At 39.3% G+C, this 18,124-nt stretch overlaps 2 protein-coding genes across 3 annotated transcripts in view; both read right to left on the bottom strand.

The window, feature by feature from the left end:
- Positions 1–4,320, bottom strand: LOC132177800 (5-oxoprolinase 1). The gene has a single exon (XM_059590259.1). The coding sequence runs from the start codon at positions 4,134–4,136 to the stop codon at positions 333–335; it is 3,804 nt and encodes a 1,267-aa protein (XP_059446242.1). The 5' UTR covers positions 4,137–4,320; the 3' UTR covers positions 1–332.
- A 716-nt stretch (positions 4,321–5,036) lies between these two features.
- LOC132177140 (transcription initiation factor TFIID subunit 1) overlaps positions 5,037–18,124 on the bottom strand; it is a 58,217-nt gene continuing 45,129 nt past the window's right edge. For both annotated transcript variants that reach the window (XM_059589369.1, XM_059589370.1), the window contains exons 16-22: positions 17,822–18,028; positions 15,453–15,933; positions 14,519–14,703; positions 14,268–14,387; positions 13,039–13,095; positions 11,888–12,955; positions 5,037–5,630 (exon numbers count right to left, since the gene is read on the bottom strand). In XM_059589369.1, the coding sequence (XP_059445352.1) occupies positions 5,280–5,630; positions 11,888–12,955; positions 13,039–13,095; positions 14,268–14,387; positions 14,519–14,703; positions 15,453–15,933; positions 17,822–18,028 (2,469 nt within the window). In that variant the 3' untranslated portion in view covers positions 5,037–5,279. The remainder of the gene's footprint in view (positions 5,631–11,887; positions 12,956–13,038; positions 13,096–14,267; positions 14,388–14,518; positions 14,704–15,452; positions 15,934–17,821; positions 18,029–18,124) is intronic.

Genomic DNA, 18,124 nt, shown 5'->3' with positions numbered 1-18,124 from the left:
GTGCTGAAAATCTATCTAGTATGATTTATTTGAGTAAAATTATCAAACATAAATAGGTTCCAAAACATTGGAGCAAATGAAAAGAAATCTAAAGCATAAAAGAGCAGCAAAAACTGTACACCTAATCAGAAAAAAAACAAATGATGAACTAACTAGGAAAAATGGCGAGAAGTGCTCAATCTACAGAAGAAAGAAAACCCCCCAATTAGATTTCAATAAAACTCGTAAATTTCTTATTCATTCAAAAAACATGAAGTTCAATAGGTAATGGACCAGATTTCCGAAATGTTGACCAACACCATTTACAAAAAGGAATTTGCGGCAGAGAAGAATCAAAGAGAACCCCATCCACCACCACCAGGAGTTAAAATTTGAAGAATTTCCCCTGCCTCCACCTCAACTGTGTTTTTACCTCCAAGGTAAACTATCCGCTTATCTTTGGTGATAAGGTAGTTAGCCCCACGAGCCCCATCTTTTCCACCTTTTAACCCTCTTGGCGCATGAACACGCCTCTCTGATAGAATGCTGACTACAACAGGGTGCCTAAACTCAATCTCCCTCACAAGCCCATCACCTCCTCTGTGAATTCCAGTTCCCCCACTGTTCTCTCTAAGTCCAAATTTATGCAAAAGAACTGGATATCTCTGCTCGAAAATCTCTGGATCAGTCATTCTGGTGTTGGTCATGTGGCATTGGACTCCACTGGTCCCGTCCCAGCTCGGACCCGCGCCACTCCCGCCTCCGATTGTTTCGTAATAGCCAAAAGTATCATCCCCAAATGTGAGGTTATTCATACAACCCTGTGAACATGCACAAGCCTGAAATGCAGTAAGCACTACATCAGTAATTCTCTGTGACGTTAGAACATTACCTCCTACCACGGCAGCCTTATCACTTGGAGAAAGGAATGAGCCAGCAGGAATATGGATTTTAACAGGAGCCAGACAACCTTGGTTTAGAGGAATATCGACATCCACCAAACAGCGAAGGCAGTAAATGACTGCTGCTGCTGTTACTGCTTCTGGTGCATTCCAATTCCCATAAACTTCAGGGCTGGTGCCACTAAAATCAAAAATCGCTTCACCTTTGCCAGAATCAATTGTCAGTTTCAAATGAATAACGGACCCATCATCCATGTAATCCTCTTCTTCAATGGACACTGAATTTCCATCTCCAAGCTTAGATGACTGAGATGAAACTCTAGTAGCAACCGACTTAAGCATTTCTCTCACTGCTTCTTCTGCATTCTGCTGCACATACGTCATGTATGCCTGAACAGTTTCCAAACCATATTGCTCAATAAGCTCCTTGATAAGGGAAATTCCTCTCCGGTTCGCAGCTACTTGCGCTCGAAGATCCGATAGATTATCTTGAAGCCTGCGTGTTCCTGGGATCTTATGCACCGCTTCAGCAGAACAGGGGAACTGGAGAAGTTTTACAATTCCTTCTTCTTGAAAAATCCCCCTTTTCACGAGCTTAAATGCTTTTATGGCAGCCCCTTCTTCCCATATGGACTTTGAAAAAGGTGGCATGCTTCCGGGAGTTATACCTCCAATCTCTGCATGATGCCCTCTGCTTGCCACAAAGAATACCAGCCTCCCATTATCAAAAACAGGTGTTATAACAGTTATATCAGGAAGATGGCTACCTCCAGCACAAGGATGATTAGTAACCAAAACATCACCCTCATTCAAATTGTCACCCCAGTAGTTGAGCTGCCACTGAACTGTGCTCGACATAGCCCCTAGGTGCACGGGGACATGAGGGGCATTGGCGACAAGTCCCCCATCAGGACCAAAGAGAGCACATGAGAAATCTAGCCGTTCCTTGATATTTGTTGATATTGAAGTCCTCTGTAGGGTCCTTCCCATCTGTTCAGCTATACCCATAAACCTGTGATTGAAGATTGAAAGCTGGACAACATCTGCAACTTTTTCCTCTACCTTCATGGTTTTTGAAGTAGACTCAAGTTCAATTTTAATATTGCCATATTTGGTTATAATAGCTCTACAATTGGGTTCTACTATAACAGTACTATTCCCGTTCATGATGATTGAAGGACCAGACAAGACATGCCCATGACCCAAATTCTCAAGCTTGAATAGAGATGTATCATGCCACCCATTCCCAAAGTACACCTTGTAGTGGCCTTCAACTTTAGGAACACCAGAAATAGGTTCAAGGTCCAGTGGCTTCAATATATTTGTGACTCCTATACCACGACCTCTCACATCACATATTAAGATATTCCTGTTTTGTAGTTTAAATCCATACTCCTGCTGAAATAGCTTCACAAATTCCAAAGCATAGTCGCTTGCCGATCCGTCTTCAGCGATTTGCTTCTTAACCATGATGGCAGTGTCTGTACCTTCATACCTCAAATTCAAATATGTCTCAGTAGTAATGTTTTCCTCTCTGAACCCTTGCTCCTGCAACTTCAGTTTTACTTGCTTTAGCAACACACTTTCTCTGCGAGAAGCTTCCAGGACAGATTCCGGACCATAAACAGCAGAATATGGCTCCTGTGCCTCTTCAACAACATCTGCCAATCCCATCCCGTAGGCACTTAAGATCCCACAGAACCTGTGAATGAGTACTTCTTTCATACCCAAAGACCTAGCAATAGCACAGGCATGCTGAGGCCCAGCACCTCCAAAGCAAGCAAGAGCATGGTTCCTTGTTTCATGGCCCTTCATCTCTGTTAATTGCCGTATTGGACGACACATTGTCTCATTAGCAACATTAACAAATCCCATTGCAATCTCCTCCACTGTCATGCCCTTTGCAGATGGATCCTGACTCTTTCTGTAAGAGTTTACTTCCCTCGCAAGCTTCTCAAATTCTTCTCTGGTTGCCTTGATATCTAGAGGCAGATCCTCGTTAGGGCCAAAGATTGATGGGAAATAATCAGGAATTACAAGTCCTAGAACCAAGTTAGCGTCTGTAACTGCCAGCTCCCCACCTTTCCGGTAACAGACAGGACCAGGGTGTGCACCCACTGATTCTGGTCCCACTCGGAAAGCTCCAAATTTGAACTTCAACTTTGATCCACCACCAGCAGCAACAGTGTTTATGTCAAGCTGCGGTGCTTGTATTATGGCACCAGCAATCTGGGTTTCCAGAACTTGTTCATAACTTCCAGCATAGCGGCTCACATCAGTAGACGTACCACCCATGTCAAACCCAATAAGGGGCTTGTCTGTTTCAAGACTAAAAAGAGTCTGTGAGTAACCAACAACCCCACCAGCAGGACCAGACAAGACAGCCTTGTGCCCTGAAAATCTACTTTCTGGTGCAAGTCCTCCATCTGATTGCATAAACAGAACATTCACCTTCCCCAATCCTTCATCAAATTTGGATATGAAACCTGATAAGTACTCTTTAATAACTGGGGTCAAGTATGCATCAACACTAGCTGTTAGACCCCTAGGAACAGCTCGAACCATGGGAGTCAAAGCTGAAGATAAAGAAACATGTCTGAAACCCAAACTTGTAGCTAACTTCTCCAAAGCTAATTCATGCTGTGGATAAGTATAGGAATGCATCAACACAACAGCCAAACACCTAATTCCTTTCTCCAACAACCCTTTCAGTAAAGGCTTTAGAGCATCTTCATTCAGAGGCTTCACAACCCTGACAAGCTCACCTGAAACACCCCTAGTAACTAACGATGCAGATGCAGATGATTCCTCCTCATCACGAACAAGCTCAATTCTCTCATCCACCTCTATGACCTCCTCATACAGATTTGATGGTTTTGATACAGTGAGGTCAAAGATGCTGGGTCGAGCCTGGTTACCAATCTGGAGCAGATCTCGGAAGCCTCGAGTCACACACAGAGCAATCCTTTCTCCTTTTCTTTCTAAAAGTGCATTTGTTGCCACAGTTGTACCCATCCTAATCCACTCTATCCTATCAGTGGGTATTTTCGAACTCCGTGGGATTCTCTCCCCCGTAAATTCCTCAAGAATCCTCCGAATACCTTCAATCGGAGCATCGTCATAGTTTGATGGATCAACAGACAAAAGTTTTAAAACTCGACCATCATGCTGACCCGGGATTTCCGCATAAACATCGGTGAAGGTTCCCCCTCTGTCAATGCAAAACCTGAGTTTCCCTTCATTGAAACTCCCCATTCCTATGCTCAAAGCTCAGAAAACAGATAACCCAGATATGGCAATCTATAATTCAATGGAAAAAAAAAAAAAACAAAAACAAAAACAAATTATAAGCAATCAATTACCAAAGAAGTACTTCATGGAGGAAGAAGGTGAAGAGTGATGAATCCTCCTTAAGGAAGAGAAATTGTTTTCAGATGAGAGGGGGAAAGACTGGAGAAGAAGCTCACGGCACGGGTGCGGCTGGCTTGACTATTATTGCAACTTTAGCTTAAACTATGTCGTTTTGCTTTCCTTTTACTGTTGCGTTTTATGTTGCTTGTTTATGCGTTTTGTAAGGTTCTTTCAGCTTGCATTTAGCATGTTTTTTATGCGTTTTGGGTAGTCCCCAAGCCAATACCTCGGCCTGCTAACTCATTTTTATTTTATTTTTATAAACTAATTATTAATTAATTATTAATTGTTGAGATTTTATCATTTGAGTTAATTATATAAATGAATTCAAATCTTACGCAATCCAATCTCAAGTCTGTGTAAGTTCTATCAAGACTCGTAATTACAATAATTACAGCTATATCTATTATTACACAAGGAAAAAAAATAAATAAATAAAAAATTTGTCCATCTTTTTAAAAACATAAAATGCTCTCATTAAAAAGTTAAAATAATACTGTCGAAATGAAATAATATGAGTTTATACAAGCTCAATCGACCTGAGCTAAGTTTATATGAGTTCGGCTTATTTAATAAACGAACCTAAATTTGTTTAATAAACAAACCGAACTCAAATTATACAAGTTTAACCCAAGTCAGTGTTAACAATTTGCTGAAATCTCAGATGAGTTGAGAGTCCTTTGATGAAAACCAGAAACCAAAGGCCTGGGGGATTTGGTGGATGCTACATACAATTTCATGTCGTTGATTAACAAATTGAACTTTTATATATACAAATATGTACAAGGGAAGCAAGTGTTTTTTTCTTGTTCCTTTTTTTTTTTTTTTTTTTTTCCAAAATATTTTCCCTATGATGGATGCAATTAAGGCATATCCACTAACTATGAAAACCCCCCAAACAATAGAAAAAAATTGCTCCACCAAAGCCGGGGGGGCCTTCGGGCGAAATAATTGATCTAACCTAGCATCAGTGTGTGCCAAATCCCTTCAATCTATACCAGCTTCGGCTTCGGTTAAACTTTCATCATTCTCCATTAACAAATAATCACAAAGCTCCAAAAGCTGATCAGCAAGAGGGGGAATTCCGGGATTGCGGCCGTCGTTGTATATGTGGGCATTATATGTGATCTGCCAAACATCGTGCCGGAAATCCTCTCGGCTCCGGTAATGCAACTTCCTGACCTTCTCCTTGACTGTGGACAGATCCATGGGGTGTTGTATGATGTCGTAGTAGTCAGGAGCTTCCTTTTTGGATACTGGTTTTAAGAAAAGATATGATACCTCGTACCTGTCTTTCAGGGCCTCCACTATGCGCTCCAAGATGTTTGCCAAACCAACCTGTGGGATAATTAACCAAGATTTTCACATAAATAGAAGTTCTATGCAAAATAATTCCAACATCATTTTATTGAATATTTGGGTTCACCATTCTATATAATCAGCAATAAACAAAACTAGAGGGATCAGCAAAAACAAAGAAAGAAATCAAGAATAGAAGAAAAACGAAAATGCAAAGATACGACGTCAAATTCTTCTTTTCTTCTTGTTTTGGATATAGCCAACAAGGATGGGTTATACATCTAAAGCAACTAATATTCCAACCTTCCCTAAACCTTGACAAAATTCTCTCCTATTTTTCTAAACTACGCAAATCTCAGTTTCACATGATACATGTCACTCTAATTCGTCCCAGATAGAACTGGAACCCTCTAGTGGCACAATCAAAATAATGAGAAATAACAAAATCAAACATTTGAATATACATAAATACCCTTATGATAAGGCCCATTAGTTTCAGGCCGCTCTTCACCAACCCTTCTAGCTGTCACTCACCGCTCATAATTGTGGTTTTCTAATACTTGTAGATATTATTTTGATTTGCAGGTTATCATGGGGCTATGGCATTTTTTTTTTTCAAGAGGAAAATCTCTCGCATAACCCACAAAATACCAAGAAAATTTTCAAGGAAATCAAAAGATTTTTTTATATTAATATATAATCAAAATTCATTAAAAACCAAAGGGTGCATCTAGGTATACAGGAAATATAAACACACACACAAAAATAAATAAAAAATAAAAACCTAACCAAAAAAAAGAAAAAAGATTTAAAAGTCATAAAAGCTACAAATATGAAAACAATCATAGGCAGCTATCCAAATGGAAAAAGGTGTAAAAAAAGAAACCTTTTGACTCCATCATTGTCCTCACACTGTCTTCAAAGCTTCGATCATTTCTCTTTCTCCAAATACCCAACATCAAGTGGGTAGAATCATCTTCCAAATAACTGCACTTTGAGGACTATCAAAGTGCCATCCAACAAGCAAAGAGATCTCTCACTCAACAAGACATGACCCACGCTAAATCGAACAAACTGAATATCAAGTTCCATAAGTCACTAGTTGTCTCACAATAGAGTAAAAGATTGTTAAAAGTTTCCCAACTCATCTTACAGAAACAACACCAATCTACCACAATGATACACCACTTTCTTAAATTATCCAAAGCAAGGATTTTACCTTAAGGGGACAATAAAGGAAAGAAAGCTACTCTCGATCTGAAGAAATACTATTAATTGAAAAACGAGGAAAAGAATTCTAACTCCCAATCATGCGCCGCTGTAATGTTCCACTAAGGGGAGCCATTAGAGAACTGAAGATGATCTACCACAGATGCATCCCTAAGGCAAGCAATGGTAAAGAACTCTAGAAATGCTACCTTAAGGGGCTGCTACCCAGATCACACGTCATGCCAAAAACTAATATTGGAGTCGTCACCTACCTCAAATCTAGTATATATAGAAAACTCCTCCCAACCCCTCCTATTGAACTTCCAGAGACCCATCCCATAAGACCCATTGACTATGTTAGAGCACCACTCACCCCACTGACTACCATATTTAATGTTCACTACCAATTTCCACAGAGCTTCTCTCTCATAAGCGTAACACCATAACCACTTCCCTAGAAGAGCTCGGTTGAACATGAGCAAATTTCAAATCCCCAAACCCCCCTTAGAGATTAGAGAACACACCTTGGACCAATTTGCCAAGTGAAATTTGAGCTCTTCACCTATACCTCCCCACAAGAAATCCTATTGTAACTTCTCAATTCGAATGGAAACGCTAGCTGGGAGGGCAAACAAAGACATGTAGGTAGGCAAAGGCAGGAAAGCGTGGAGTTGTTTCGTCTCTGTGATCTATGGGGACAATTGCCAGGGAAAGAGGGAAAGTTTATGGGCTGATTTAATTTCTTGTTCTTCCCTTTTCAGAGGCAGCCCTTGGCTGGTGCTAGGTTATTTTAATGCCATCAGAAACCAGAATTCAAGGGTGGGGGGGTTCTCGGGAATGACTGAGTTGGATGGACTCCCTTGATGAGTGCATCAATGAAGCAGAGCTTGATGACTTAAAGTTCAGGGGTAATTTCTTTACATGGTCTAATAGGAGGGAGGATGGCCCCATTATGAGGAAACTGGATAGGGTATTGGCTAATGATGATTGGGAAAAACTGATTTTCAGGTCCCTTCGCCTTTATCACCATTAAAACTGACCTCATCAAATACCTAGAAGATGAGCAAGAAGGATCAAAGTCCAGTAAAAGGATAAGTTCCCCACTTTAACAACTAAGGCCCACGTAATAGACCTAGGGTCTGCTTCTACAACAACCGGCCTAGAGACGAGAGCAACAAACCCCAAGCCATCTACTTGGCTGGCGAAATAAGCCACTTCTCCAAAACCCATAGCATCAATAGTATCACCAACACCATAGGGCCCATTCTTCAAAGCAACCATCATTGTCTCCTTGCTGGCGGTTTTACAAAAAAAGAGAGAAAACAGCTACGAAAGTGGATCCGGGAGCAGTACCTTAGATACAGAAACATCGGCGAAAAACCCCTCTAGGACTATGGCCCCTAAAACATCTATTCAGAGCCAATTGAAGACATTGAGCCACTCCTAGCAAGATCAGAAGCCCTCACAATTCTCCCCTCCATGAGGGGCTGCAGCCGCAAGACAGAACATTGATCTATAGGTATGGAAGCCTTGCTGAGAAAACTCTCCCTAACTGCTCACAACAAAGGTTTAAGATCAACAGCAGAGACAGCAGCGCTGTGAGGCCTGCTAGGTCCTCTGGGCTAACTCAATCAAGAACTTGGGCCCTTCACCTCCCAAAATAGGACTTGGGCCTGATGGCTAAAATCCCACTGTCACTCTGCTTGAGTGAAAGTTTAGCATTGGGCTTGAAAAAGACTTGGCCCAAGTACCACTAGAGACCATCAGGGCCTTGCCATTAGAGTCTAGAACATAGTGCGCCACTGAAAGCAAGCCTAAAATGCTCGCTACAATGGGAGCCTTAGAAGGAATAATGCCTACTGGGTTGGGCTTTGGCTCAGCTACCACTATACTCACTAAGTTTGGTTTGCTTCCTAGACCACCTGGGCCCAGACCCAAATCAATCCACTCAATACATCAAGACACAACCGTTTTCAAGTGAACCAACTTCTCTCTAAGGATATGAAAATCAAAAATTGCACCCAAAAGTCCCATGTCCTCCCTCAAGTAGACACCACCAGTAGAAGATCGGGAATCCTCCAAACCTCCAGACATTGCCTGCCCAATCACAATCTGTCCTTTAGGAGCAAACACATCAGAATTCGAACTATACCCTTCCTCGATGAGGACGACGCTGGAAACTTCCTCGGTCCCGCAAGTACCTCTGCAAACAACCCATTCCCACCCCCCTCGGCTGAAGATTTCAACACCAGCACTGACCGACTTTTGCCCAAGCCCAGCGACAAATGGCTACCATTACTAACCCTGGCAGACCCACCACCATATAACAATTGGAGGAATTGCACAACCGAACGCAACTCGGAGGCGAAGACCCCTGATCCTTTGTCACCTCTACCTTCCAACACTAGGATAAATCCAGTCCATCTACCTCCATCGTACTCCACCACAACTAAGAAAATTCCATGCTTATTAGAGCAGCACTGGGCGAGGAGAGCTGGGAAACAAACTTCGGAGCATCTCCAAAACTCCTTTGTCCCCTCCTCTAGAACCAACTCCTCTACAATGGCCAACAACCAAGAAATATTCACTCAACCCAAGCAAATGGAGTGAATGTTACCTTCAAGAATCCGTAACACTGAAGACCTACCCTCCACCTCCAACTCAAATCACTTGGATTCAATAAAACACCACCTTGACAAACCCATAAAAGAAAGTAAAAAAAGGGAAAAAAATCTCAAAATCATACCATCAAGTTATATACTGTTAGAAATGGGTCTTTGGCCTAACTCAACCCTAAAGTTAGCTCAAGAGTTAAGGTTTCTCCTCACCTTTATAAATGGCACATCTCCTTAATACCCAGGCAATGTGGGACTTCCAACACGCCCCCTCACGTGTGGCGGAAGGACATCCAAGCCAACACGTGCGACAATGGGTGACAGTGGGCCACAGCCGATTGGGCTAGGCTCTGATACCATGTTAGAAATGGATCTTGGGCCTAACTCAATCCTAAAGCTAGCTCAAGAGTTGAAGTTTTCCCTCACCTTTATAAATGGCACATCTCCTTAATACCCAGGCAATGTGGGACTTCCAACATATACCCTTCTTGTTTTCAAGAAAATAACAGAAAATTTATTTTTACGAAAAGCCCCAAAATGCTTCAACTCAAAATCAGATTAAGGATCAAAACAAAAAACTAGAAATGAAAAAGGGTTTAACAGGGATTAACAAGATAACAAAATGGCACAAACCACTTAGGCCTTAAACACATCGAAATAGACCCAAAACAGCCGGCCCTCCTTCTCGCTCTCCCTTTCACTATCCCTCTAGCTCTACTTTTCTCTCTATTACTATGGATTCAAAACTGTCACAACCAACCTTGCTGCTGTTGAGTCAACCCACCAGTGTTACTTGCTCAACGGACAACTTCCCTAACCCAACTTCCAAACCCCCCATCCCCTCAATTTTTTTCCACAAAATTTTAAAGCCTGTGACTCATACCCAGTCCCAGGAGTGTTCAGGTCTTCTGGCTAATTACAACAACTCTTGACCAAACTATTGACATACAAGGCAAATGAGGAACGGAGTGGGCTGGGGGGATCGAAGTGGATTCCTTGATTCCATCCCACTAACTAAATTACAGCCTTACAACCCTATTTAACAGATATTATTATTGTATTACTGTTATTATCATCAGCAATTTAAAGGATATTGTTATTGGTGTTATCATGCTTATTATTATCATCATAATTATTAGTATTATCTACATTTATTTTTCACTAGAAAGCATTTGGAGAAAGTGCTTGGCATACTACTACTACAACTATTATTATTACAATAATATTTGATTATTATTAATACTGTTACATACTACCACTACTACCATTACAATACTTACTCTTTTTTTTTTTTTTTTTTTTGACAAGTAATAACCAGTCTAACTTTTTACAATACTTACTTTTTATTATCATTACCATTAATATTATTATTATTATTGTTGTTGTTGTTGTTACTGTTGTCATTGTTATTCTTGTATAATTTCCCACCAGAAAGGGTTGGGAGAAGTATCTAATCTCGATTTCACCATTAACCATTCAACTCATAAAAAAATAAATAAATAAAAAAAGAACAACAGTTTGATAGCATTAAACCATAAGTATCCATTTTCTTTTTTCTACTGTTTCTATTTTTTATTTTTTAATGAGAACTTCCAATCATCAAGATGCATACCTAATCAAGTGATAAGACTGAAAAAAATCGGCTCTTATCAAAGCTTGAGTTAGAAAGAAATAGAAGAGGTAATGTGAAGAAACATTGATGAAGAATTAGAAGAGGTAATGTTGAAGATTGTGACACAAGTTTGGAGCTCTTGTCATAGTTATTTTGCGGTGCAATGAGAGAGATGAGACCTAGAAAGGTATCTTACAAAGAATGAAAGGAAATCCTAATAATAAGAATGGGCTCGTTTGGCAATTCCTTTTAGGATTGCTTTTTGCTGTTTATCAAAAAAGTAAAAGCATTACCAAATAACTAAACACTCAAAAATACTTTTACCTTTATGTCACATCACCAAAAATAAATAAAAAACACCTAAAAAGCATTGTCAAACGAACCCAATATTTTGTAATGTTTTCGAGTTGGAAGGAGAGGGGATCGCTAAACCTGCTCCATTCCGTGACCCAATTGAGGATTAAAATCAAAAGCACCAGACTCCCCCCATCATCCGTTTCATTGGCATCCTAGCTCACCCCATAAGGGTGGACCACCCTTTTACCAGCCATATTGGCACTGTTAATAATATCTTATAATTTATTTATTATCAAAGAAATAATTCCAGCAAACCAACTGCTAAAAGTGTTGGTCCTGAAGCTATGTAGGTCTCCATAAGGCAAGATGGATGACAATTTCATCCACACTCAATTGAATAGAATTGACCCTTGCAATTGTGACCCGTACCTATTGTTTATCAAGGAGGTGAGAAATCATATTATATATGAAAAGACCACTATCATTGGTGATAATAAAGCAGCATACACGGGGGAGAACAGTGCAGAAGAAAATAATAGCGCAAGCAGGAATGAGCACAGTACCTCTCCTCCTCTACGACGCTTTGTTGGTGGGGCATACTCTGCACCATACCTTCCCAACTCAACAACAGGCCTCCTTTTTGTACTCCGGTCTCTCTCTGGCTTCCTTTTATCACTTCTTGTTCTGGGGTCCTCTATATACTCCTCTTTTATTTCAGACCTTTTCTTCTTCTTTTTCTTCTTCTTTGCTTTCTGTCTTTCTTCTTCCTCCCTCTCTCGTCTAATTGACGCTTCATATCTCTTGATCTCAGCTAACTTTTCTTGCTCTTCTAGCATCCTCATTTCATCCTCGTAAAGCCTTCTTTCCCTCTCTTCTCTCTGTCTCTCTTCATTTCTCTGCTTCTCTTGCTCTTCCCACCATCTTCTATCCTCTCTAGCCTTCCTTTTTGCTGATTCCTGAGCCAAATACTTATTATCCTGCTTCCTATGCTTCTCAATGTTGGACAATTCAACTATTCTTTTAGTTTTCCTATACTCAACGCCAGTGCTTCCATCCTGACTGACCTGGTCCACATCAATAATCTCTTTTGGCCGTTTGATTATGATTTTCTTCTGAGGCTGCTCTCTATCTGTTTCAGTTTGTGGCCGTATCACGATAGAGCGTTTATGAGATTCTGGCTGATCTTTCGCTGTATTTGTTGGCGGTCGTATTACAATAGAGGGTTTAGGGGTCTCTGTATCTTCAGGTTTTGTCTTGTTGGGAATTACTATTTTATTAACCTTGACAATGGACTTCCCAGTATCAGAATTGGAAGTGATTGGCTGGTCTGAACTCGGTGCCACTTCAACCGAAACATTATCAGATACTTTGTCAACTGAGCCACATTTAAACTTCACTGGAAGAACTTTTGCCTTCAAACTAGATTTTTCACCCTCAGAAGCTTCAACAACAACAATTTTGGTCGCACTTTTTGGAATGAGCTTCTTTGTCTGAGTTTTCTGCTGGGATTGACTAGAGGGATCCAGGGATTTCAATTTTATAGATGCCTTTTCCAGATCAGCAGTTTCAAGGTGTGCTTCGAGATCTTCTCCATATTTGGGGCAGTTCTTGTTTGTCCTCATATGTCCAAGCTGGACATCAAAAAGTGACCAATCATACTTTATTGCTTTTTCCAAACATCATAAAAACTCTGAAGCAACTTGATATTACATACCTGACCACACGCCCCACAGACAAAGCTTTCTCTTGCTGACTTCTTCTCTTTAAAAACCTGGTTTCACTCGGGGAGTAAATTAAATTGGATTTGGGCACGAGATGGAAACACTGAAGAAAATCTATGACAACCACCCAGAAAGAAGCATGTAATTTTCACATTACAACCATATATCAGATTTTCCATTAGAACAGATATGTACTACAATTAAGTAATATGTCATATGCTCCTGCAAAATGAAAAGCAGTTTCGTATACATATGAAATGGCATCCACTCAGAGGACAGGATATTTTTAAAGGGAACCACTGACAGTTCAAACACCAGATCTACGGAAAAACTCGTAAATCCATAATTTGCCTCTCTTTTCATGATAAGTTAAATGGATAATAACAGAGTGCAACCCCAAAATTCAGGTATTCTCAATAAATGTTTATAAAGTAATTCTTGGCATTCTTATTAATAAGTGTCTTCAACTTATTTTTTGGGCATAATTTCAAGTGGAAATAAAGATACAAAGAATTATAACAAAAGTATACTAGTTTCAGCCTTTGAGTGAACCTAAGATCCATTGGTCTCAGTATGGCACTTTATATATTATGCTGGGTCGTTTGATAGTTACTGCTAGTGGAAAGTAGGGGCCTCCTACCAAACTGATGTACATACAGTAACAACAAATCACATCAACTAACTTTTAGAAAGTGGACAACTGAAATATACGTTAACTGCATGATATTTTTCCATCAAGAAATATCAAGAAAATAAGTAAAAGAAATCTAATTCATTCCTATTAAAATTCAAATGCTTTCATGCAAAACTTAACTTAACTAAGCCTGAATCCTAATTAAAATGGGATTGCCTCCATGGATTCTCATCAGCTAATCAAGATCAACTACGTGTATACTTTTCCATCATTTTAGTCATAAATCATACTCTGTATTGCCTCCCTGTTTGTTAAAATGTTACTAACAAAACCTAATACAAAACCCATAGTTTCCCAACATTATTACTTCTCTTATCAACTGGACCTACCGATCATATTTTCCACACTTTTAAAGTAAGAAAAGCACAAATGAGAAACTACAAAATGCAAGTTGGCGAGATGAGGATCCTCATGCAGCATTTGTAGTAGTTGATACTTTAAAGATTTTCTAATGACAAGAATTTTCAGTAAGGCAAAACTTCTTAATGCCATCAAAGACGAAAAAATGAAGATGAATGAGATCACTACCTTTACTTTATCTCCCGATATTTTGAGTTTCTTACTGACTAGACCTATATTTGCGATGTCATTCTTTTTAATTGCATTCACCTTTCCATACTTGCTTCTTTTCATGAGAACATTTTCAACCTGCCACCAAAACATACAGCAATTTCTATTATCCTCAAATCAACCTTCATACGCACCTCCATATGAAGGTAAAACAGGTGATCTAAAACCAATACGCACGAAAGTGTAACATAAATGTAAATCAATCATACCTCCTTCACGTCATTATTGAAATTCTCCTTTGAAGTATAGGAACCATCAGGTTGGGCAATACCAGCAATTTGCTTCATCCGATCTGTATTCTGGAAAGCAAAATTTGGTTGCGAGCCCAGAGGCAGCCCTGCTTCCTCCCTCACAACTCTCATCTTTTTCTTCTTCCTCCTCTCAGCATCAGCATCTGCAGAAATTTTTTGAGGTAAACATATATCAGAAGTAGAAGTTTTTATGCCATTACAAAATCCACCAGAGACATGCCAAAAAGTTACACAATCAGAATGGATTTTGAGTGCTATCTGTTTCATTCATTGACAAAAAGAAATTATCCAGAATTATAGAGAGATGATTGATGCATGCAAAAAAGGCCTAACCAATTCCACAGGTTTCGCAAAATTTTGATTTATCCCACTCAAATAAATAAAAGAAATCAATTCCACAGGTTTTGCAAACATTTAGAATGCTCCATAAACTATGATGCTAAGGGAGCATCCTCTAGGCGAGGGAAAGGCAAGACTCACGCTTTCTAGCATTGAGTGCCTCGAGGGGTTTTGGGTTTGAGGGCTTGTCGGGGTTTGGATTTGAGGGCTTTGGGTTCCTTGCTCATTTGGAGCCTCTTGTGTATACTGCATGTGTACTTAGGAGCGCCTTACGCTTTTTAATACTTATCAAAATAAATAAATAAAAAATCACAATTCAGACAAGAAGACATTTCCTCCATTTGATCTTCTCTCAGTGTAGCAGATATATAATGATTGCTAAAACCCAGAAAGGCAAAAGAGTTTGACCAGAGAGATGTTTCCAAAGTAAAATAAAGAGACATCAAATCACTGTTACTCCTACAGTGTGACTAAAATATCCATACCATCCATGAGAAAAATAAAGAAAAAACAAATCACGGTTACCCCTATAGTGTGACTAATATATGCATACCGTCCATGAGTAACTTGCACAATTCAGCTGCTTCAGCTGCGTCATCTTCCTTCTCCTCTTCTGCCTGTGCTGAGGATGGGCGTCTTCTCATTTTAAGGCCCTTAACACCATCTACTTTGTCATAGTTGGATTCATAGTTCCCCACTTCTTCTTCACATTCCTCTGCATCAAGAAGATTCTCTAAATCCCCAGCAAAGGAATCCAGATCACTGTTTCCCTCAGAGTCGCTCTCATTTTCACGATCTAACACAGAAAGACTCTGAACTTGTCGCTCCCAAATTTCCTGACACTTCTCTCTTGTCTGCTGCTGCAGTTGAAGAAAGGACATTCGCTGGCCACGTGCATATTTGCTGATAGTAGTGGGATCAATCTGTACCCCAGATGCAGCTTGCTCACTTGAAAGCTTGCGTATCATAGCAATCCGATGCCACCTAGTCAATTTTGCAATCTCTTCCTCAGAAACATCGAACTTTAGAAGAACCTGGAGATTGATATACACTAGGATATTAAAAATACGAACTACTACAATAGAACACAAGTTTTAGATTGCAAAAAGAGAAACAAAAAATGTTGTGTAAAACTAGGACATACCAGAATGCTACTTATCAGAACAAGAGCAACAAAAACTATTGTTCTTTACCAGTACTTGGGATAAAAAAGAAAAAAAAAAAAGAAGAAAAAGTGAGACGTTCACAGTTCTGTGCTTTGCCCAAGGATGGCAAGTACAGTGGTAACAGGAAACCATATGACATGATTTCGTGAGGAAAAAAGCAGTCCAACTAGAGATATTAAGAAAAACTAGCAATAACAACTTGACCAACTATTAACTTCCAGGCATATCACCAATACATGCATAGATAGCAACCCCTGCATCATACAGTTTCTTTAAAGCAAACAAGTATCCAGATTACTCTTGATATAAAAACCCAAACAGTAAATAAAAAATGCAAAGTATAATGTTATCTCTTCCAAGAAGAGTGTTAGACTTGATTAACAAAAGCTACAACAATGCAGTCACTATTCAGCGGTGGAGTTCTGCAAGCACAACACTTTAGTACAAGGTTCAGAGGCTGGGCTCAATACTGTATTTTAAGTATACATAATTTTGCTAACTTTTAAGTGATTTTTTAGATCTTTTATTGGCATACCAGTGTTTTTCCTCAGTTGAATGTTTTATCCATTTCGATGTGTGAAGTAGATAATGAAGAAATTACCCTATGACCTAAATTTCCTCCAAATTGGGTTGGATGAATTTCCTTTAACCCAATCTATAAATTTGACATTTGTCCCTTAGTATGTAAGAAGCACAAAATTTTTTAATTAGCAAGTGAAAAGCACATTACTTTTGAATAGAACTATTAAAAAACATGTGCTTTTGACATGCTCAAGAGACACATAACGATTTTATAAATTGAGTTGGAGAAATAGTTTTATAGATTGGGATTGAGAAATTTGGAGGAAGTTTTTGTCCCTTACGTAAACCTTAATTTAGATTCTAAAAAAAAATACAACATTAGGCTATTACCTAAATCTAGTACAACTTTGTACTAAATTGTATATGACATGTCCGCATACTTCATACTTGTACCCAATTTTAAATCATTGTCCCAATGTCCCATGTTTTCAACGTTAAGCCAGTAAAGACTTAGACACATACCCATATGTGACTCCAATACCCAAGTCCATGTAACATAGAACACTACCATTACACCGCTTTATTCAATTACAAACTATTGTTTCAGAGAGAATATTTCATTAAGCCTACGAATTCAACAATGCATTAAAGCAGATGCTTCACCTTGGTTCTAAGTTTTTTCTTGCTTCAACAGAAATAGTTAAAAAAACAGGGGAGTTTTCAACACACTCGTGTGAAACAATCCTTGTTCTTTTTGAACAATTTCAAGTGAAACAAACCTTTAATTTTGAAATAGTTATAAGAATAGGGTTGATTAGAAGGCTATTAGTACATTGCCTGCTATGTTTTGAGTGATTTTACTATAATGTAGCAATCAAAATTGAATGATATTTTGGTAACTTTCACGTGGACTGCAGTGGACCTCTAGTAGTCCACCAGTTTGTGTTACTGGCCCAAAACAATCTAAAGTTTTACTAGTCAAAATTTCAGGATTATGTAATTTCTACGTCAGAATTTTGAGCACAATAAACCTATATATGTCCTTTGTGTTACACTTTTACCTCGATTGAGATCAGCATTTCTTTTTTTTCTTTTTTTTTTCTTCAGTTCTATATCTATCTTAAAGTTTAGCAAATTTGGAAAGAAAAAGACGCCCGTCATCAAAAGCTTAATGAGCTGAGAGGCAAAATGAATTCGACCAAGCCAAATTGAAATTTTCCTGTAAATGACATACCTCACGTGCAGCCTCCATGCTCAATCTACGAAGATCAGCATCTGTTCCGGTAACTGTGGGCCCTCCTCGTCCAGCAGTTATTTTCTTCTTCATCATTGCACTTGACATTGGTGCCTTTGGAACAGTCCGGACATAGCTGAAACCTAGGCCCCGACCAGACGGATCACCGACACCAGTAATTTCCAAACGCTCAATATTTTCTTTGCCCTGCAAGAGAGTGAAAAAAAAAAAAAAAAAAAAAAAAAACCTCAGTTAGACAGTGCATGAGTTTCCAAAAACAGAAAACCATAAAATCTCCATATA

The sequence above is a fragment of the Corylus avellana genome, chromosome ca4 (genome assembly GCF_901000735.1).
Source record: "Corylus avellana chromosome ca4, CavTom2PMs-1.0".
Taxonomy (NCBI): Eukaryota; Viridiplantae; Streptophyta; class Magnoliopsida; order Fagales; family Betulaceae; genus Corylus; species Corylus avellana.
The sequence above is the reverse complement of the archived record's forward strand: the minus strand, read 5'-3'. Positions and strand labels throughout refer to the sequence as shown.

Excerpts from the sequence above, each read along its gene's own strand:
- LOC132177800 (XM_059590259.1), bottom strand. The coding sequence starts at position 4,136 with ATGGGGAGTTTCAATGAAGGGAAACTCAGGTTTTGCATTGACAGAGGG.